The following is a 21121-nucleotide window of genomic DNA, read 5'->3' as shown; positions in this document are numbered from 1 at the left end:
GATGAGTCATTTGGAATAAGCAGATTATGCTCGGTGTGGAAAGGAGCAGATTCAGGAGTTGAAGCGATGAGCATTGAGAGCTCCTCCTTTAGTGAGGGGCCGAGGCTCTCGCAGGCAGCTCGCACACTTGTTTTCAGCCCGTTGTGCGTGTGCCGTGCTGGCCTCGGAGGGACGGGGGGACTACAGGGAGTGCTTTGTTCGGCCGGATTCCTCAGAGCTTTTTTGTTGGAGGCTTGTGACTAGGTCAAAGTGTCTGAGAGCAGTGTAAAGTAAGGGAGCACCGAAGGACTCCAGGCATTGCAATCTGTCAGGGGCGTATGGGTGAGGTGGGATGGAGCTGCATGCTTCCTCGGGTGTGATATTCAGAGATGCCCAGCAGTGGGAATGTGATTTCCATATAGATGGGAAAGTTGGTGGCTACAGCCAAGAGGAATGCAAAAGGCCGTCTCAGCTATGCTGCAAACAAGAATAAGAATGAAAACCTGTAAAATATCATCAGCTTCAAATATTTTTGCTTCATTCAGGTATTGGAGGAAATAGAACAAATGGAGTTATCTTGAAATACTGCTAGTTATAATTCTGCATCTCAGGGATGACTTAGGTTATTGTTTAGGTGACTTGATTTTAAGGAACGTGTCTGTTATTGATTTGGGCACTTAATTTTTACAGCATGCTGGGCTTCTCAGTCACGCGTGGCTTTCAGTTGCGCTGCATCTCAAGGGATGCTGCTTGTCATAGGCCTACAGCTGACGAGAGTTCATCCTGCTTTGTACTTCTATTCCTTGTCTTCCAAATCACTCACATCAGAAATATCAAAACTTGGAATGAAGGTATTTAGCAGCCATTGACACCAAAATTATTAGCCTTTTTACATGAGCAGCTCTATAACCTGTTTCAAACATGTCATGATGTACATGTCCTTGCTTGGTGGGCAGACTGATAAATAAACCTGAGTAATTTGGCATTTTCTTCCCTCCTGAGCATTTTCTAAAGAATTTCAACTTCCTCTTAACCTGAAGGAGCAGCGCTTGAACTGCAGTGTGGTTGTGTTACTGCTGCACTCTGCTTTGCTCAGAACTCCTGCCTTAGTCACTTGAACAAAAGGGATATCGATAGTTTGTTTGTTTTAGAGGAGTAGCTCACCTTCAAGTGGATGAACTAGAAAGGCAAAGGGTGCACAGTGGATGACTGACAGCAGAATATCCACAGCTTAGTTTTGTGATACATAGAAGTTAGGTATAGAAGTATTTTTAAAGTGCTGTAAGTGATCTCCCGATGTCCAAAGCTGCTTCCAGGGGTAAATTGAAGCACTGGCTAACAGCTTTCTCCCAAAATGTCTGTTTTCTATCCAGGTCCACCAAATGGAAGCTACTCTAATGATACACCATGGTTAGTGTGCATGTAAACACAAACACATGCTGTTTCATAAAAGAATTCACTCTTTCTATTGTCAGAGGATGACGTAATTGTGCCCATCTGCTTACCAGACTACGTTGTACCTATATTTGAGGTGGCAGCAGATGAGTATGTACTTCTCTTTGTTTTCCAGGTTCATAAAATGATAGCAGAGTTCAAACTGATTCCCGGCCTCAATAACTTGTTTGACAAACTGATCTGGAGAAAGCATTCGGCATCAGTCCTTGTTCTGCATGGACACAATCAAAATTGTGATTGTAGCCCAGTGAGTAACTTTTTAAATTCTGTGTTGGACTTTTATCTTATCGTATAATTCTGAGGAGTCGTATTGAGTAACTGGGTGCCTGTACAATAAATGAATTGAGGTGTGGTAGCATTCAGGTTTTTGTGAATTATTATTTTCATTTAAATTTTTGCCTTATGCTAGCAATTTAGCAGAGGGCAATTTAGCCTCTCCCCTCTCTCCCATTTTTGGAACTGGGAAAGGGGTAAATTCTGTGGTCCATGGAGGCCAAAGGAGGAAGATGACCAAAGTTAAAGAAATGACAGCTACTGAGTCTAGCACAGTAGAGGAGAGGAGGCACAGGAGAGGCACAGGACAAAAAATGGATTGCCGTCAGTTTTTTGAGGGGTTGAGGGTTTTGTTGTTTTGGTTTGGTTTTTTTTGTTGGGTGGGTTTTATTTCTTCGAACCTAGATATTCGAAATCAATCGATACAGTGATGACCTCTTTGGTCTTTGCGGTGAGAAGAAAATATTAACCGTTACATGCATAGGCTTGGAGGCAGTCTCCAGTTCTGTTCTATTTTGGGAAGCCTGCAAAGTGCAGCCTTCTCCGTTTATGCAAGGCACTTGCTCTGCCGTCCAAATGGCGCTGATTTGGATAGGTTTTCAATTCAGCTGTTTCGTCTCGGCTTGGTAACTAATGATATGCAAAAATACTAAAGCAAATTTTTTTTACCTTTCTTGTCTCTTTTTAGGACATTACTTTAAAGATACAGTTCTTGAGGCTTCTCCAGAGCTTTAGTGATCACCATGAGTGAGTATGAAAAGCTGGGGTAGCTTGTGGCTCGGTGGTATTGTTTGCCTGGTCGCAGTTCCAGCGGGTGTCCCAGGCACACTGCAGGCTCCATGTGAATGGAACATTGTACTGTCCTTAAAACTCAATTCAGATGTTCATGTGCCTTTCAGCGCCTGCTATGAAAAGGCTATGGATATGCTCTCCGATGGGCATGTCTTAGTATGTCTGTTGACGATTAAAAATAGTCCATTTTGCTTCATGTTGAAATGAACTGAAACATTTATGTGATGAGTCAACGCTTTCTGGCTGAAGAAATAAGGAGGCAGCTTTCATGAATGCTGTTTATCTGTCTTCTCCCTGGGAGCTGGTGGCGAGCCAGTGTGCTCGCAAGAGAACGTGTGCCCTGTGAGGACCTGTTCAGGTTTAATTCAGAGTGGAACAAGCATGAAACAAAGGCTGTTGGAAGATCAGGGTTAAAGACAGTGTACTTCTGGAATGGGTTTAATCAATACTCTTTTGCCTTTGCAAAAAGGCTGGGTAGACGTGAATGCTGTCTAAATGCCAGAAATGGAGAAGACCTGATTAAACTGGATGGGAAACAATTATCTGTCGGGTAGCCATTGGGAACCTAGGTTGGAAGTAGGAAGAAAGCTTCTGTTTGCCTTCAAAAGGCATACTTACAAAGCTTGAGTCTGCTGGAGTAGTTGAAGGGTGATGCAGATATCTTTTTTTTCAATTTATTTTTATTTTTTAGTGCATTTACTCAAGAATCACACCTCCTCTGCTGGTACAGAGGTACTTGTTGCTCTATTCTGACTTGCAGAATCACATCTTGCGTTCTGTCAAATGTCCTGTCGCGCTTAATTCAGTCCTGCAAGATGGTTTCCTATTCTTTACAGACACCTGCATTTTGAGGCATATTACACTAAATATGTACATGCCTTTGCTTCTTGTCTAGCAGGTCTTATCTACAGCCAGAGTGATATTTTTGTGTAGGCTTTATCTAGTACTGTTAGATACACAAACTGAAAGTATCAGCCTTTTTGATTGGTAAATATTGGCTTTAAGAATGGGGAGCTGCTGGACGTATTGTAAACCTAAGGGAAAGGCTGACCTATTGTAAATCCTCCATGCCAGACGCTGTTTGCCCAGGAATCACTCCAGGTTTTCCAATAAAGTTTCTTTAGATGATGTTTCTACTTCAGTCGTTATTGCAAAGATCTCAGGCTTCTTTAAACAGAAAACAGCTTTCAGCTCTAGCATTTGACCAAGTGGAATGTGTGGAATCTGGTTCGGGCTTTAAACAAATAGTTACATGAACTTTCTAGGAAATCACAGATAAGCTGAGTTAGCCGAGGACAGGATGACAGCAAGTATTTATATACTAATATTAACTTTGGTAAAACTGTGTATAAACCAAACTTGCAGAGCTGTTTATTGGGTGGAGAGAGAGGCTGCATTTTCATTACAGAAACCTGTTGATCCAGATCAAAAGCAGCTTCACGTGACAGCCTCAGTGGGCACTAATCCGGAAGATAGTGTTTGAAGCAAGACGGCATCCCCATCACCTTTCTGGTCTAATAATTTATCCTCTGTGTAGTTGCTATGTTCTGGTGAATGGGTTGTCTTTGCACACCCTCCCCACAGCATGCTGGGTTCCCCTGGGTCTAGGGGAATCTGGGTCTGATTCTGAGCGCTTGGAAGTAGGAGGGCTCTAAGGGAGCACACTGATACTGGGCAGGGAGTCTGGCAAAGGGAGCTTCTGGACTACGTTTCTACTTTGTCAGACTTCTTCTGCATTTAATTTATTTTACAGATTGGTTTTCCTTATAAAAAGTTCAGTATTTTAATAAAATACTTAATGTAAATTCAGTGGTTTTTAGTCCTATTCCTGATTTACTTTCTGTATTTCATGAAACTTTTAAATATTTCCAGATTAAACAATTTTCTCCGAGTAATAAAATACCAGGGATGATTGAGTACTTTTTGCAGTTTCTGCTTTCTAATTGAGGTTTATTACTGCTAAGCATAGTCTCTATATGGCAGAGAAAGACTGTAGGAAGCTGTGAAAAAGTTTGCTTTAAAGTCTGCTGAAATTCAGCAAAATGTTGCTGAGATCTTCAAAAACGAGCGCCATCTGGAAGCAAATATTCACACAACAAAACCGTAAGATCCTGAGCCGGTCTGCAAAGAACCAGCATCACAAAGCTGGTCAGTGGTAAAACCTGAATTTTGTGAATTTTGGAGGAGGCTTATAAAACAGCAGGTAGTTGGCCTTGGTAGTAGGTGCTGTGGTGGAGGGGAGTGTGAAGAGCCAGGGTAGTGAAAGCTGGTTGCCTGGTCCTGCAGTTCTTGTAGGAACGTGGCTTTACTCTTCATGGGGTTGGATGTTTGCCTGCCTCTTAAATTCGTCATATTTTTCTCCCCACCTGTCTTGCTTTAGGAACAAGTATCTCCTTTTAAACAGCCAGGAACTGAATGAGCTGAGCGCGATCTCCCATAAAGCCAACATCCCTGAAGTTGATGCAGTTGTCAACACAGACAGGTGAGTAGGGATAGAGGCTTTAGGTCAGCAGCTTCTAGCATTTTGCAGGCACTTAATAGTGGAGGTTTGATGTCACCTGTTTTATTTTCGATCCTTCTCTCCACTTCACTTGCTTTAATTTCAGTGATGTGTTTCAGTAGGAAGTGTCTAGGTTTGTACGGTGCTCATGGTCATTAGCAAATCTACAGTGTGCTCGTGCTCAGAGTAAGGCACCCTAAAAACAAAAGCAGCCTAAAATGTTTTGGTTTTTTTTATTCACAACCCAGACTGTGCTGGGTCTGCCTGTTTGTCTGGCCTTCCTCACTACAGGCATTGCAGACCTATGAAGTAAACTGGGATCTTTCTAATGCATGAATTGTTACTACTAATAAATCTTAGTTTTGAGGTTCAAGAGCAGCCTGTGCACACACAATGTCCCTTTGCAGTCTGCATAAACAGATCTAAATGTGCCTGCTCAGAGCCTTTATTTTAAGAGCAGCTAATAACTAGAATAAGCTAAATTAGATTAACGTGGTAAACCACTTACAGAATCTCTAGTGTTACATTTGAGTATCTGCTAGATTGACTATTTGGATTTAATAAGCTCTTTAATACACAATTCTGATGTACAAATCTCCCAAGGTGAAACACTGTTTGCAGGATTTAGTTCTCAGAATGCTCCCAGAGTATCAGCGGGGACTTGGTCTGCACAGAGCAGGTTTGCCTCGCTTCAAAGGGGAATTCTCTAAGAGGTTTTTTAGATTATAATTATCATCATAATATTGTGCCTAATTGGGAAGAAATGGTGCCTGTGTTACTCGGATCCTTTCCTTCTGAGCACCTTCTTGGCTTTGTTTGAAAAGGTGTAAGTGTTTAGGAGGAAAAATTCCCCGTGTTAGGAGCACAGTGAAAGGAAGCGTATCAAGGGTGTACACAGCTTTTTCCAACCTGCAGAGTTTCTCATCTGTCTCTCGAGTGTTAGTGGAACGGACTGTCACGCTGTGAGAAAACAGCTTCCCACGAAGGCTTTGTCAGCGGCTATTGAGCGCCCAGCAAAGGTGCTGATAGAGTACGTAGCCCTTGTCCTGGCTGCGTCTGCTGAATGTTGTGTGCTGGGGTGGTTTTGGGGTAGAAGAGTGCCACTTGAACCATCGGCAGGATGGTCTGTATAGCCAGGCAGGCAGCATTACTCAGTTTCTGGCCTAAAATTGGTTTCTTTTCCACCCTTAGCATTTCATTTTCATGTTGCTTTTCTTGATATATGAGGAGATTAAGGCCTTGCTTCTGCACAGGCTTACTGTAGGTAGATACTCTGCTGAAGATGCTATTTAATTCAAGTAATATTGCGGTTCTGTACTTTCACTATTACATACAGAAGAAGGCTACCTCATGTACCATCTAGGTTTCCATACTGCTCTGCCTCCTAAACGGAACTTAAAGCTTCCTTTATGTTTGTTGAGCAAGAGAGGCATGTTTTTCTTTCATTCCTAAGCTCAAATTTGGTATATGTTGGTTTTTTTCTATTCTCTTAATTCCTGTAAGCTATGAATTGGTATTTCTGAAATCATTAAAATTTTCAGAAGAAATTAAATTTTTTTTTTTTTTTAGGATTTATTTGGAAATTGTGTTGCAGGTATTGCAGATGTTTACCAAAGGCAGTGAGGAGAACTATTCCACTGGCAGAACTAGTAATGAAAGTTAATATTTGTACTGTGTATTTAATACTGGGATTTTGATCATTAAAAGCTCTGGAGAAGAGACCGGAGTCAGTGTTCTACAAGGTACAGTGCTTGCCAGCCCTTCCACTCATGCTGTAATTTCTTCACATGCTCTAGGAGTCTTGTCTGTGATGGGAAAAGAGGCTTGTTGACCAGACTGCTTCAGGTCATGAAGAAGGAACCAGCTGAATCCTCCTTCAGGTGGGTTCACTTTGCGCTGGAACATGCTGTTTGGAGTTGACTGTGAAGTCGGTTTGTTTTTATACGGCTTAGAGCAGTTGAAAATGCTTGAAAATCATAAGCTGTGAAAAGATCTGTCTTCGTTGCACTTGGCCACAATGGCAGTGCAGGTGAGAACGCCAAAGCTTGCGTTGAACCTCGTCCCCAGTACAGGCAGTGATTTTTCTGCAGAATCAACAGGTCTGAAGCCAGCTTCACATTAGAATGAGAGTGATTAGGCAATTTGATTTAAATTATAGTTATGATAAAATACTCCCCTTGCTCCAAAATTAAAACCTCATTTCTTCTATTTCTCAGGTTTTGGCAAGCAAGGGCAGTTGAAAGTTTTCTGCGAGGCACCACCTCCTATGCAGACCAGATGTTCCTGCTGAAGAGAGGACTCCTGGAGGTAATGAAGTATATGTCATGCTTCCTCTGTAACGTATCTCTGTAGCAACCAAGAAGGATTAATCTGTAGTGAATTCAAAAGGGGGTAAAAATGTAGTGTTAAATATTCACTGGGAATAGGGCAATTCTTGAAAAGCATTTGTGAATTCTGCTTGTGGCAGCCAGGTGTGGGGTGGCCAATTCTATAGCCTGCGTCACTGGGGAGTTAATTTAACAAAAGACTCATCTGAATTGTTGTCTTCAGTTTTGCCATTTAAGAACTAAACCTGCAGACAAATGTTTTAAATAGCGATTAAATCCGAGTCTGTGCTGTACTGCTGGCTTGGGCTAAACGGTGGCAATAACGTGTTTTCCTCCTGTGGCAGCATATTCTCTACTGCATTGTTGATAGTGAGTGCAAATCACGAGATGTGCTTCAGAGTTACTTTGACCTTCTGGGAGAACTGATGAAATTCAATATTGATGCATTCAAGAGGTTCAACAAGTACATCAACACAGATGAGAAGGTAAATATTTGTAAAACCTGCCCCGAGTGGGTCAGATTACATGCTCTCTAACCAAACGGAGCACTAAGAACCTCAGGTGCGTTTGCCGGTTTTGGTGTGATGGTTGAGCTTGGTGCACAGTAAACCCGGAGGAGTAAGCTGCCAAATCGCAAGCGTGTACATTGCTGCACACACTCCTCTTTTCAGAAGTGCTCCCAGCTGTTCCGAGTCAGCGGGGATGAGCTGCTCAGAAAACGTTGCCCTGTTACTTGATCAGGTCTAAGGTCAGAGCTCAAAGATGGTAGAATAGAACGTTTCCTGTGAAGTCATTGGGTTTTGGGTTAAGCTGATAGTTGTGGACGTTGAGACAGGCTCCAAAAAAATCTTTTATTGTAGCCTGGGGGAGAGTGTTCTTCATGGAAAGACCCATCTTATGTTTGATGTTATTTGAACTTACAGACGTTTTAAGAAGTCATGGCTGATGTAATGACCTATAAAACTTAGTTGCATGTGTAGATCAAGAACAGGCAGCTCTCTATGCAAAGTGGTTTCATGCTCTTGTGCACTTTGTGTATATAACATCAGCTGTTGGGTAGGGTTTGAATGACCTCATGCTCTTACTTGCTACTGTAATTTCTGGTTGCTGTTAGGTCTGGCAGATCTTGCAGAATACAAGCGGAGATGTATTTAAAAGAAAAATGTATTTAATTTCAGGTTGTTTTCTGGTAAATGAATTCATACGTTTTAGAGTATGTGTCTTTATATTTTGCGTGTGCTTCCTATTTATTGATCTGTAACTTTTTTTTAATTCTCATTCTGTATGAATCCCTCACCGTGTTCCTCCCCAGCACTGTCTGCTGTACAAAATAAGTGTAGGAAAACACAGAGCTGGAGGAGCTACAGAGGCCAGCAGCCATGCTGTCTCATCTCCCTCTTTGAAAACAAATAGTGTGTGAAATCTTGGTCTCATTGAAGTGACACAGCTTCAAAAGAGATTTTAGCGGTGCCGGGACTTTGGCATGTGTCTTCCATAGCGGTTTTAGGGCACTTCTGTAGGGTTGCTTTGATCGGCTCTCAGTGCCAGTATTGGCTTGGAGGGGATGAGGCAGGCCTGGGAGTGTATGTCTCCTCTTATTCGTGTTAGAGGTAACAAAAAGGGAATGACTCTTGAGTATTTTGGCATTCAGAGTCTAACCCTTGTTTCTGAAGGGAAGGGGAAATCGGCCATGTTTGTGAAGCCTTATGTTGGTGAAATGCGTGTTTTAGGTGTTCGTGTTCAGAATTCACAGCAGTTTCTCCAGTAACCCTCAAGAACTGTACTCTTCTCGATGTCCAAATTCTGGAGAATGCTTACTGTTGCCCTACTTGCCAATCCCTGTTCGTAGCTCTCCCTCCTTGGGTTCGCTGGCCTGTTCCCCTTGTGCCAGCAGAGTGATTGGCTCAGTACGCCTCCTGGCCATTCTGAAAAGGGTGTGAAATGCTGCTCTGTCAGACCTCAGAGTGTTCATGGAGGGTGGATTTTTTTTGGTTTTTTTTGTTTTCTAATGCAACACTAAAGAGTATTTCTCTTTAGTTCCAGATATTTTTAAATCAGATCAACAGTTCATTGGTTGACTCAAACATGCTTGTTCGCTGCATTACGCTGTCCCTGGACCGGTTTGAGAATCAGTCTGATGCTAAAGGTAAAGAGTAAGAAATGGGGTGGGTGGGTGTGTTTGGTAGTGATAATGGTTATTTTAAGTCTGGGCTTTGAAAAGTCTGGTTTTAGACCAAAATAATGGCACCTTGCAGGTTTTTTGCCACAGCCTGAGCACCAGTTCTAATGCATATTGCTTGGGTCAGCGTGTCTGAACTTTAAGCACCTGATGATTGTCTTTTTCCTCTTGTTGCAGTTGCAGAAGTCCTGTCAGAGTGCCGCCTGTTATCATATATGTCCCAGATGTCCATGAGAATGTCCTTTCTTTTCCGTCTCATTAATATTATTCATGTACAGACACTTACACAGGTAAAGAGCTGGCAGTAACTTTGCAGTTGTCTTGCTGTGTAGTAATGAGCTGGGCTGGGAGCAGGGAGGAACCTGGTTTCTCTTGAGGAGACCCTTGTCCTTTCTTGATGCATGCAGCAGCCACCTCCTCTGCATGCTTACCACAAGCACGTTCTGTAAGGATGTGTATAACCCATGTCTCTATTTATTTATTATTTGATTTTACTGTGTCATTTTTACTTTTAGGAAAACGTCAGTTGTTTGAACACAAGTTTAGTTATCCTAATGCTGGCCCGAAGGAAAGAAAAGCTACCTTTTTACCTGCGCACTTTGCAACAGATGGAATATACAGAAAAATACCCAGGCTTCATCCTGAACAACTTCCACAGTCTCCTGCGATTCTGGCAACAGCATTACCTCAACAAGGATAAAGACAGCACCTGCTTAGAAAATGTATGTGAACCTCTTAGCACAGCGAGAATCGATTATAGCAATATCTGCCTATTGGTCACCTAGCAAAAATGGGAAGTGAGAGGTGGTGAAGGGAAAGACAGGAGCAAGTTCTGCCCGCCACGTGTAGGTTTCTGTAGTGCTTTTCACCCCCGCTTACCCAGCCAGGTCCCTTCTGCAAGCACTCAGACTACCACAAGTTAAGTGCTGGTTTTCCCTGCAAATAACACCTTAGGTCTTGGCTCTGGCACACAGAAGTGAGACTTGCCAACGCTGAGCGGGTTTGAGATGGCCAGACCTGCACGGGGATGTGGAGGCAGGACAGAATCCAGCTCCCAGGCTAGTTAGCACCTTAACCAGGCGGTCCCCTCTCTCCCTGGTGTGGCAAACAGCGCAGGAGAAGTATCTGGTGTAGCTGGTAGAAGGCGGCAGCTGCCCTGTGGAAAGCAGCCTGCAAGCTTCCACTCCAGAGGTGCTCTGTCTTGGGCACTAAGAGGAAGAAATGACCTGTGATGAGAAGGTGACTCCCTTGTATATGCCCTAGAAGGCTCAAGGGATGTTGCACAGCTTTCTTCCTTGACTTTGCAGTGCTCGGGTTGCAGCTTTAACAGGTTTTTAGTGTTTTCATGTAAAAGCTCTTCTCTGGTGTGTATGTACGCTGCAGCACACGTCCCCACGGCTGTGATGTGAGCACAGGGCAGGCAGTCTCCTATAGACAGGGTGCCTGAAGAGGGGCAGAGTTAGGGCTTGGAAGTAGATAAAATAAGGAGCTTCAGTTCCCCGGAAAGGAGAAGTACAATGGAGGGAGTCCATGTGGGAAGGAGAAGAAGTTGCAGTGAATGGTGCAGACTTGTAACGCTGGGGAGTGGCAGGGTGACTTGGGGCGCTGTGTGACAATGCCCGTGCCATGGTTTGACCCATCCACGGCAGACTGAGCTGCTGAGGGGAGATGCTGTCAGGACCAAAGCTCTCTGCCATTGTGGCATTTCAGGGCTGCGTTGTGCTGTGCATGAATGCTATGGTGCCGCTTGTGTCTTGGGCCACTGGTGGGGTGGAAATAGTCGTCCAGTGTCTCGGGGCTTTGGGTAATAGATGCTGTGGTGCAGGGCTGCCAGAGAGGCCTTTTGGCCTTCAGAGGACGATGCAAGAGGGATGTGAGCAGGGAGGGTGTGTTTTCCTTGTGTCTTCCCTAGGAGCGGGAGCTACAGCCAGCATCTGCACCACCGCAGTGTCCCAGTTTGTGTTTGGATTGAAGAGCAAAGGAGAAGTTTGGGCTTGTATGTGTGTGTGTGTACTGCTCTTGGGCGGCCCTGGTGGTCACCCTGTGCTGCTCTCAGGGCTATAGTTGCCGCAGGTGCTGGTAGCCCCTGCCTGCAGCAGGATAGCGGGAGGCTGGTTGTAGAAGGTGCACTTGGTTCAGCGTCCACCCCTCCTGCTCCACGCCCCAGGGAAGATGGGCAGAACGGTGAATCAGGGCTGTGAAACTGTGTGGCTGGGGAAGTCGGGCTGAATAAGAGGCGATTTTTCAGTTCTCTCTGCTGAATGCCTTTGGGATGCGTCTTCTGCTGCATGTTGGTGCCTGTGGACCACGCTAACCAGTCTCTTCATCTCTTCCCGCAGAGCTCATGTATTAGTTTTACCTACTGGAAAGAGACTGTATCTATACTGCTCAGTCCAGACCGGACATCCCCCTGTGCCATAGTTAGCTACATCGACGAGGCATATATGGACATTGACAGAGACTTTTCCGAGGAGTAATTCTTCACTCCGGCTTCTGATGGACAGCGCTTGGAGGGTACCTCGCAGCCCGTGGATTTTCAGGGATACGCTGTGTAGTGTGTGTGTGCGTGTGCGGCTTGGAACCGTGGAGCATTACTGCATTGTCAAAACCCCAGCCCCTTCCCGGTCCCCATCTCTGACGGATGAGGCTTTGAAAGCGCTCTGGGCAACACATTCAGGGATGTATCTTCCAGTTGTTCTGGGATAAAAAATATTGACCTACAAAAACCAGCCTCTTTATTATTATTTTTTCCCCTCTCCCAGTCCAGCGGGGCTGGTCAGAGATGTTTTTGCTGACAGATGAGGATACTCTGTATGTGCCAATTTAGTTGCGGCTGTCTTTCGTGGCTACCAGAATTAGCAAGTCAAAAAGCACAGAAATTGCCCTCCAAATGTGAGGTCCAAGGAGCCGGGCTGACTGGGACCCCGACACACCAGCCGCGTGCAGAGCCGCCAGGAGGACGCCCTGCAGGCGTAACTCTTCTCTTGGGGTTTGGAATTAGGGGTTTAGGGTTGGTTAGGGTGTGAGTGTGCGTACGTGTGTGTGCGCTTTCCATTCCTGAGAGCCCTAGCTCCAGTCACCTCTTTACCATCTACTTCTGGATCATTTGGTACTAAATCTGTCTGTTTGTGCACTAGGAGAGAACCTCTGCCCCTGCTGTCTTTCCTGCAGATCCTTCCCATCCGAAGGCGTTTTACAGTGCTGCGGAGAACAGAGACGTTTCAGCAGTGGTGGAATTGCAACAGGGGTTGGCTTTTTCACGGAGCAGTAGCATTAAAACGTACTAATTTTTTCAACTTGCGGCTTGTCCCTTCTTGGGTAACTAATCTGGTTTTAAAATCCTTTTCAGGACCATTGCTCTTGACGCTAACCTGCTGTGTCTGGAAGTCTTCTGTCAGTCTCTGCTTTCAGTCTTTAATATCAACACACACATTAATCTTGAAGTGCAATATTTACTGGAGATGTCAGTTCTTCCTGGATCTATTTTAATCAGAATGTGTTAAATGCTAGGAATAAACACTCCTGGTTGAAAGGAACTCTGTAGGATACGTTGGGAAAGGGGGAATCGGGTTTTGGCGGTGCTGATTGCCAAGCCTGCGTGTGCCCTGCCCGCTCACCGATGTTAGTTGCGTTGCTCCAAGACAGTCAGATTCCCAGGAATGAAGTACAGTCTGAAGTCCTGAGCCACTGCATTTAAGTCAAAAAATATGTGTCTTGCAGTTCCAGCTAAAACAAACCAGTTTTCCTTGAAACATGCATCTGATTTTTTTTCTTTTTTTTTTTTTTTTTTACCTTTTCTTAACTTATTTGATGTGAGACAACCTGACTTCGGCTCTGTCCAGGCTCTGGAGAGGGCCCCGTGACGAGGATGTCCCAGAGCTGTAGCGTTTTGTCTCTGATCTTTGCCAGCAGAATGAAACCCGCGCTGAGGATCCCTGAGCTGGGGCCTGGACGAGTGGACAAGGCGTCCAGCCCCGGGCGCAGGACTTGCTCTCTAGAAGTCACCCTTCTCCTCTGGCTTATCTCATACTTCGCTGTCCTGCCTTGCCTTTGCAGTCGGTGCTTTGCTTGTAGGGGGGGTCAGAGCTGCTGAGCTTGTGCACAGACCTGGAGCCTTGCGGGAGCTCTTGGGGATCCTTGTGGGGCTCCTGGGGATCTGTGTGTCCCCCCCTGGGCAGACTCTGCCCCACTCTGGTGAGGTTGTCCCCGGTGCCGCCCCATTTCTGGGAGCTCCTCGCTGCGGCAGCTGCAACTCTCTGTTCACCAGGTCACCCCCTCCTTCCCCTGAGCTAGTTTCTTTCTCATCTGTATTTTTTTTTTCTTTTTGTTCTTGGGGTATTTGTGTTTTTGGTGTATCTTTGCTTCTTCTTAACTGTAATAGATGTACACTTAAAAATAAATGCTTCAGATTAAAAGGCTTTTAAGTTAAGGGATGCCTTTTCCATAGTCTAGTTAATTGGTGCATCCACTGATTGCTGCTATAAACCCGCCGAGTCTCATTTACATCTCTCTATTTACGTATTGTACACTTAGGGGCCAAGCTGCCGCTGGCCGGGGGGCTGAGCTGCGATGGCGCCAGCCTCCCTTCTGGCTGGGGGATCCCTCCTCCCTGGCCTGGGACCATGGTAACCTTTGGGTCCTCGCCTGCTCCAGGCAGCTCGGCTTCGCTTTGGCCGAGTTGGCTCTGGCTGCGGAGGAGGGCGCAAGAAAGAAACTCCGACAAGGGAGCGCGCTGGTCTCCATGTGTAAGGCTCTGCCTGCGGCGGGATGAGCACGCAGGGAGCGTCACGGGCACATTTTTAAGTGGGGGCTCCATGTGCCTGTGCCAGATGCCTCCAGAATCTCATTTTGAGAGGGACCAGACAGCTCTGTCCTTCGTCCTTGTTTTGTCTTGTTTATGGAGAGCGTGGGGAGGAAGGGTCCTGCGTGGTGCCGGGGGACTCACAGGCTTTGGCAGAGGCTGGGGGGGGGGACACCCCTGTCATTAACCAATACTTCTGGAAGTCTGCACTATCCCCGTGGATTGCTGAGGTTCGTGCTGCCCAGATTAATGCCAATTTACTAACTGCAAATAAACGTATTAAATGGAAACTATTAAAGAAATCTATTTTAAAGAAATGAGTGGAGATGTCTTTCTTTGCCAAAGCTCTAACAACCCTCCCTCGGCCCTGCAGGACTGCAGGGAGGGATTTTTATGCTGGCCCCAGGAGTAACGGCGTCGGTGAGGGCTGTTGTGTCCTCCGGCCTCACCCCTCAGTGGCTGAGAGGGGGCTGAATTGGTGGGAAAGAATGAGGAAAGGGCTCTTACTCCAAAACCCACCGAAGGCCTGGAGCAAGCCAGGGCACTAGAGCAGGGCCGGGGAAAGGCTGTGCTTCTCCTGGCTGTGAAAGATGGCCCCAAAGACCCCGGCTTGCCCCCCCGACATCTCCAGCAGCAGAGCCCAGATCCCTCGTTACCCTCCGACAGACACAACGGAGCAAGTCCTGGGACATCTACATTTATTCGTCTGGTGCAAAGCTGGCAGTGGCTGTTGCAGCCATTTGCCTCCAAGGTCCAGCGGGGAGCTGGGGCCAGGACAGGGCAGGAGCCGGGCTTCTCTACTCGTGCTGGCAAAAAAAAAAAAAAAAAAGTCCCCAAAAGGGCTTTGGTGAGATCCTGGGCCTGGGGGCAGGGAGGACTCTGCCACCCGTGGCAGCCACGGCGGCGTTGGGCAGGATGAGGCCGTGGGCTGCGCAGCTGCTGCGCTGGCTGCGGGGCTGGGTGGGCTTACCTTGGAGGTGATGGCCTCCCTGGTGCGGGCGCGCAGCTTGTTGACCTGCGTCTCGGCGATGTCGGCGCGCTCCTCGGCATCGTCCAGCTCGTGCTGCACCTTGCGGTACTTCACCAGGTTGGAGTTGGCCTGCTGCTCCTGCGTGGGGTGAGGGGAGAGGTGGGTGCGTGGGGCGCAGACGGGCCACCAGGCTTCGAGCTCCCCGTGCCGACTCGTGGTCCTTGTGGCCATCCCAGGCCGCCCCCGGAAAGGACAGCGTTGTCTTCCACCCTCAGAGGAGATCTGCACGGGGACAGGCACTTACCGCCTCCTCAAACTGGCGTTTGTAGCTCTTGACCTTGCTCTGCAGCTTGTCAATCAGGTCCTGCATCCGTGTCAGGTTCTTCCGGTCTTCCTCAGCCTGCAAGAGCCCCAGCCCCATTAGCAGGACCCCAGCAGACCCCTCCAGCTCCGGCTGCCCCAGTACCTTTATCAGGGAGTCCCAGTGGGTCCAGGACCCCTTATACACAGAGCACCAACCCAGCCCCACCAACCCACCCCCAGTCGCCCAGCACCTAGCTTAGGAGGTGCCAGCAAAGGGGCAAGACAGGGACACAGAGCAGGTGGTGGATGCTGGGCCAGGGAGAAGCTCATCCTGCCCCTGTTGGTCCCAGCACAGCCCCCAGAGCGAGCCAGGGCTGTGCTGGGCTGGGGTGTTGGGTAACACAAGGCTCTGAGCACAGGGAGAGCGGGGCCAAGTCCTGCTGGGCTGGAGCTGTGCCCGGTGCTGCTGTACCTGGTAGCTCAGCTCCTTGATCCGCCGCTCGTACTTGCGAATGCCCTTCTGGGCTTCAGCCATCTTCTTCTGCTCCGAATCCAGCTCTCCCTCCAGCTCCCGCACCTGCGGGTGGATAGAGGCCAGCTCAGCACTCTCCTCCTTAGCACCAGCCCCAGCCGAGGTCAAATCACTTTTCTCCAGATCAGAGTAGCCACAGCCAAGGCTGAGCCACACCAAGCCAAGACATGGAGGTCTTGCAGGTCCTCAGGGACTGCCCCTCACTGCCCACGGTCCCCCTGTGGCCCAGCCTGGCCCCAGAGGGATGGGGCAGTACCAGTGCCCTACAGACTCTGGTGCCACAGGGGCTGGGGCAGTGCAAGGAGCCCGCTCCTGCACGGAACAGCCAGGGACCTGCCCCTGCCACCTCACCCTGGCCTCCAGCTTCTGGATCTGCTTCTTGCCCCCCTTCAGAGCAATCTGCTCTGCTTCGTCCAGGCGCATCTGCAGGTCCTTGATGGTCTGCTCCATGTTCTTCTTCATCCGCTCCAGGTGTGCGCTCGTGTCTTGCTCCTTCTTCAGCTCCTCTGCCATCATGGCAGCCTGAAAGACCAAGAGCACAGAGGCATCACCACGTGGCCAGGCAGCCCTGCCAGAGAAGCTCTGAGAACCTCCTCTCTCCTGCTGCCCACCATCCCCACAGGGTGCTGGGCATCCTTGCCGAACCATATGGCACCACCCCCACTGCACTCTTACATCTGTGATAGCCTTCTTCGCCTTCTCCTCAGCATTACGGCACTCCTGCACTGCGTCCTCCACCTCGCTGCTCAGCTGTGAGATGTCAGTCTCCAGCTTCTTCTTTTGGTTGATCAGGCCCGTGTTCTGCAGACAGAGCAGAGCAGTGCCACAGGGACTGGCCATTCACCATGGCCACCAGTGTCCTGCTGCTCCAGTGCCAGTAGACACCCGGGATTTGGTGGTTCCTCACCTGGGAGTGGAGCAGGTTGACCCTCTCGGTGGCCTCCAGCAGCTCCTGCTCCGCCAGCTTCCTGCTCCTCTCTGCCTGCTCCAGCGCTGCCCGCAGCTCCTCCACCTCCGCCAGCAGCAGGTTGTTGCGGCGTTCCAGGGCGGCTGCCTGCTCCTTCAGGTCGTCGTTGTGGCGTTGAGTATCATCCAACTCAATTTGCAGGTCCTGCCGGACAGTGTGGGGTCAGTGGGGACAGGAGGGAGCCAGGGCTGGCAGCAGGGACAGCACCGAGCCTGTCCACCCACGGCCACCCAACCTTGATCTGGGCCTGGAGCTGGCGGCCCAGTTTCTGGAACTCGGCAGCCTGGCGGTTGGCGTGGCTCAGCTGGATCTCCATCTCATTCAGGTCTCCCTCCATCTTCTTCCTCAGACGCACAGCCTCATTCTTGGCCCGGGCCTCTGCATCCAGCGTGGCCTGCATGGAGTCCATGGCGCGCTGGTGGTTGCGCCTGCAGGAGGGACGATGCATCAGCCCTGTCCCCCCGGGGACACCCACTCTGGGGCAGCCCTGACAGGGCCATGGTGCCAGCTCGGCCCCCACAGCAATGGCCCAGCCTATCCCCTCTCAGCACACACCTCAGGTTCTCAAATTCCTCGTCCTTCTCCGCCAGCTTCCTGTCCACATCAGCCTTGATCTGGTTCAGCTCCAGCTGGATGCGCAGCGTCTTGCTCTCCTCATGCTCCAGAGCTCCCTAGAGACAGTGGCAGTCATGAGAAGGTGGCTCCAGGAGGGGGAAATCTCTCTAGCCACCCAGCCCAGCCTGGCCTTGCCCCCCAGCCCAGAGCTATGGGGAGCAGGGCAGGTGGAGCCACCCCAGGCCCCTGTTGGGGTTGCACAAGCCCCACGAACATGGACCAGGGGTTGCAGCCCAGCTCAGGACTGTCACCCTGCCAGCACGGTGTGGGTCACTGCTCCAGCACTGTCTGACTAGCTCTGCAGGGTGGGATGGGGGCTCTCGAGGGCAGTGGGCATGTGCAAGCACCAGTGGGAAACATGGACCCACCTCAGCCTCCTCCAGAGCTGCCTGGATATCGCTCTTCTCACTCTCCAGGGCTTTCTTCAGCTTCTCCAGCTCATGGATGGTTTTGCCGCTCAGACTGATCTGGTCAGTCAGATCAGCAATTTCCTCTGGCAGGGACAGAAGGGCATTTGGTCAGGACAGGGTTTGCAGAGCCAGCCCCATGCAGATGGCTTCCCCATCCCCTTGCCCAAGCTTGGCCCGTGTCCTCCCGGCCCCTTGGAGGGCAGACAAGGTTGTGCTCGGGCAAGAGGCACCAGCCCTCATTGCTGGCCCCTGCTGTGCTCCCCCGCAGTCTGGGTGAAGGAGAGGGCGTGGGAGAGGCGTAGGGACTCATGGAGACCTGGCTGTCCAAGAGCAACACCCCCAAGCCAGTGTCATGCCACAGCCATGGCACTTCCAGCGGCAAAACATGCACCATTTGCAAACAAGAACCAGGTGACACTGCCCGTTGGCCCGGAGTGTCCCAGGCAGGAGGGTAGGACACATGCTGTCCCTGGTGGGGCTGCTGCATCCCTCCAAGGAGGAAATGGGCCAGGCTTGGCTGAGCAGCAAGGTCTGCTCCCTGCCTACAAGGGACCCCCATCCCACCACACGGCTGAGAACACGGGAGCCATGGTCTGCCTGTGAGAGCAGGGCCCCGGGGAGCCAACAGAGTCTGAGGGGAGAGCCTGAGCCCAGACCTACCCTGAAGGTTCTTGTTCTCCCTCTTGAGGGTCTCTAGGTTGTCCAGGGACTCTTCATAGGCATTCTTGAGCTTGAAGAGCTCCGTGCTCAGGCTGCGTGACTCCTTCTGTGATGCCTCCAGCTCAGCCTGGGTCTCCTCATACTTCTGCTTCCACTCCGCCAGGATCCTGTCAAAGTTCCGCTGCTTCTTGTCCAGGGCAGCGCAGGCTGAGTTGGCACGCTCCAGGTCCACCGAGAGGTCCTCGATCTCTGTCTGCAGCCGGTGCTTGGTCTTTTCCAGCGAGGAGCACTTGGCGTGGGCAGCCTCCACTGCCTCCTCCGCCTCCTGCAGCCGGATGGCCAGCTTCTTCCTGCCGATGGCAGCAAGGGGTGAGCGCTCCCAGCCCAAGTGTCATCCCACCCCACTGCTCTAAGGAGAGGAGGCCACAGCCTGCCCAAACAGCCCCAGGTCTGGTCAGGAGGATGCAGTCTCACCCTGGGGTTTGGGAAAGCCCCATCCTTCAATGGAAACCTGCCACCTGCAAGGAATAGACTCCTGCCATGAGACTCACTTGGCTTCCTCCAGCTCCTCCGTCCTCTGGATGGCATCTGTCTCGTATTTTGTTCTCCACTGGGCTACTTCTGCATTGGCCTTGGATAAGTTCCTCTGGAGTTCACTCTTGGCCTCCACCTCCTCCTCATACTGCTCTCGCAGCAGGTCACAGTCGTGCCGAGAGGCTTGCAGGGCATGGGCCAGGGCATTCTTGCTCTGAGGAAGGGGGGGCTCATGAGAGGAGCCGCTGGCCTCAGGCTCCAGGACACCAGCCATGGTGCTGGGACTGGGGGCAGCAGGAAGGAACTTCTCTTTTCCCCAGGCTAAGAGCTGTCCTTGGGGCTCATGTGTCCCACCTCCCCAGTCCAAGAATCTGGGCCACTGCCACAGTGGGACTCGTCCTATTCCGAAATCTGTGTCACTCAGAGGTCAGCCATGTCCTGCAAGCCTCACCTTGGTCTCTTCCTCCAGCTGCCTCTTCAGTTCCTCAATGTTCTGTGTGAACGAGGTCTTGCCACGGCTCAACTGGTTGATGAAGGACTCCTTCTCCTCCAGCAGCCGACTCAGCTCCCCTGTGTTCAAACAGAGCCAAACCAACCATTTTGGGGCCTAAATGCTGCAATCTGCATTAGCCCACACACCCACCAGAGCCTGTGGCCTTCAGCTGCATGGAGACCTCCAGCAGTCCCAGCCGTATTCCCACCCAGGCAAGCTGGGTCCCACGGGCAGAGGTGCATGCCAGCAGCGAAAGGCGAAGTACGACAGCTAGGAACCCCTCCTTCTGATGCCCGAGATCACGACATATCCCCCAGCACAACTAGCATCACCATAGAGGTCCTCTTCCGATACGGCACCTCGGCAAGGCCTGAGCGGAGGCACAAGACAGACATCCCACTCCCCACCACTCCAAATGGAGCTCCTGCTAATTTATTTTTATCCGTGGGAGAAGCAGGACAGCCTGCCCGGCTGAACCACGGCTGCCACCCCCACCTACCGTTCTCGGTCTGCAGCCTGCCCCGCTGCGTGCTCACGTCAGTCAGTTGTCGCTGCAACTCGTCCACTTTGGACTTGGCCTCGCTCAGCTGGTCCTCATAGGTGCGGCACAGCTTCTCGGCATTGGCCTGCAGGCACCAAGCAAAGCCCGTGTGAGACCCAGCGCTGCCCAAAGAGCACCGTTACCCCATGAGGGGCTCAGCGACTGCATGTCATCAAGGGCAACAAAGCCAGTGAGGGGTCTGGAGCACAAGTCTCATGAGGAGCGGCTGAGGGAGCTGGGGGTGTTCAGCCTGGAGAAGAGGAGGCTGAGGGGAGACCTTCTCGCTCTCCACAACACCCTGAAAGGAGGGGGTAGCCGCAGGGGGTTGGTCTCTTCTCCCAAGGAACAGGTGATAGGACAAAAGGAAAAGGCCTCTAAGTTGCACCAGGGAAGGTTTAGATTGGATATTAGGAAAAAATTCTTCACTGAAAGGGTTGTCAAGCATTGGAACAGGCTGCCCAGGGAAGTGGTGGAATCACCATCCCCGGAGGTATTTAAAAGACGGGCAGACGTGGTTTAGTAGTGGTTTTGGCAGTGTTAGGTTGATGGTTGGACTTGATGATCTTCAAGGTCCCTTCCAACCTAGACGACTCTATGATTCTATGTCCCTCAAACCAGGACACTGCATCACTCTGGGACCTCGCTGCCCGGCTCAGCTGATCCCATGTGCACACAAGGCAAAGCAGGAGCCTGCCAGAGCTTTTGTGTCTCTGCTAAGTGAAGAGTGGCTCTCTGCAGTACTCTCCCAGGAAATGTTTTCCCAGATCCTCCATCCTTGACTAGGACAAGC

General features: G+C 49.9%; 2 protein-coding genes across 4 annotated transcripts in view; one reads left to right on the top strand and one right to left on the bottom strand.

Moving 5' to 3' along the window:
• TRPC4AP (transient receptor potential cation channel subfamily C member 4 associated protein) overlaps positions 1-13920 on the top strand; it is a 37856-nt gene extending 23936 nt beyond the window's left edge. The window contains exons 10-19 of the mRNA XM_074605525.1: positions 1550-1681; positions 2396-2454; positions 4880-4981; positions 6796-6879; positions 7216-7306; positions 7671-7811; positions 9364-9472; positions 9683-9795; positions 10021-10227; positions 11845-13920. Of these exons, the coding sequence (XP_074461626.1) occupies positions 1550-1681; positions 2396-2454; positions 4880-4981; positions 6796-6879; positions 7216-7306; positions 7671-7811; positions 9364-9472; positions 9683-9795; positions 10021-10227; positions 11845-11982 (1176 nt within the window). The 3' untranslated portion in view covers positions 11983-13920. The remainder of the gene's footprint in view (positions 1-1549; positions 1682-2395; positions 2455-4879; positions 4982-6795; positions 6880-7215; positions 7307-7670; positions 7812-9363; positions 9473-9682; positions 9796-10020; positions 10228-11844) is intronic.
• Positions 13921-14987: 1067 nt separating this feature from the next.
• MYH7B (myosin heavy chain 7B) overlaps positions 14988-21121 on the bottom strand; it is a 28355-nt gene continuing 22221 nt past the window's right edge. For all 3 annotated transcript variants that reach the window (XM_074605524.1, XM_074605523.1, XM_074605522.1), the window contains 14 exons: positions 20290-20416; positions 19749-19867; positions 19315-19511; positions 18764-19113; positions 18062-18186; positions 17634-17749; positions 17314-17506; positions 17019-17222; positions 16787-16912; positions 16463-16633; positions 16052-16156; positions 15581-15676; positions 15277-15414; positions 14988-15112 (listed from right to left, as the gene is read on the bottom strand). In XM_074605524.1, the coding sequence (XP_074461625.1) occupies positions 15104-15112; positions 15277-15414; positions 15581-15676; positions 16052-16156; positions 16463-16633; positions 16787-16912; positions 17019-17222; positions 17314-17506; positions 17634-17749; positions 18062-18186; positions 18764-19113; positions 19315-19511; positions 19749-19867; positions 20290-20416 (2076 nt within the window). In that variant the 3' untranslated portion in view covers positions 14988-15103. The remainder of the gene's footprint in view (positions 15113-15276; positions 15415-15580; positions 15677-16051; positions 16157-16462; positions 16634-16786; positions 16913-17018; positions 17223-17313; positions 17507-17633; positions 17750-18061; positions 18187-18763; positions 19114-19314; positions 19512-19748; positions 19868-20289; positions 20417-21121) is intronic.

This window comes from Larus michahellis, chromosome 12 (assembly GCF_964199755.1).
Source record: "Larus michahellis chromosome 12, bLarMic1.1, whole genome shotgun sequence".
Taxonomy (NCBI): domain Eukaryota; kingdom Metazoa; phylum Chordata; class Aves; order Charadriiformes; family Laridae; genus Larus; species Larus michahellis.
Note: the sequence above shows the minus strand (reverse complement) of the source record. Positions and strands in the feature narration are given on the sequence as shown.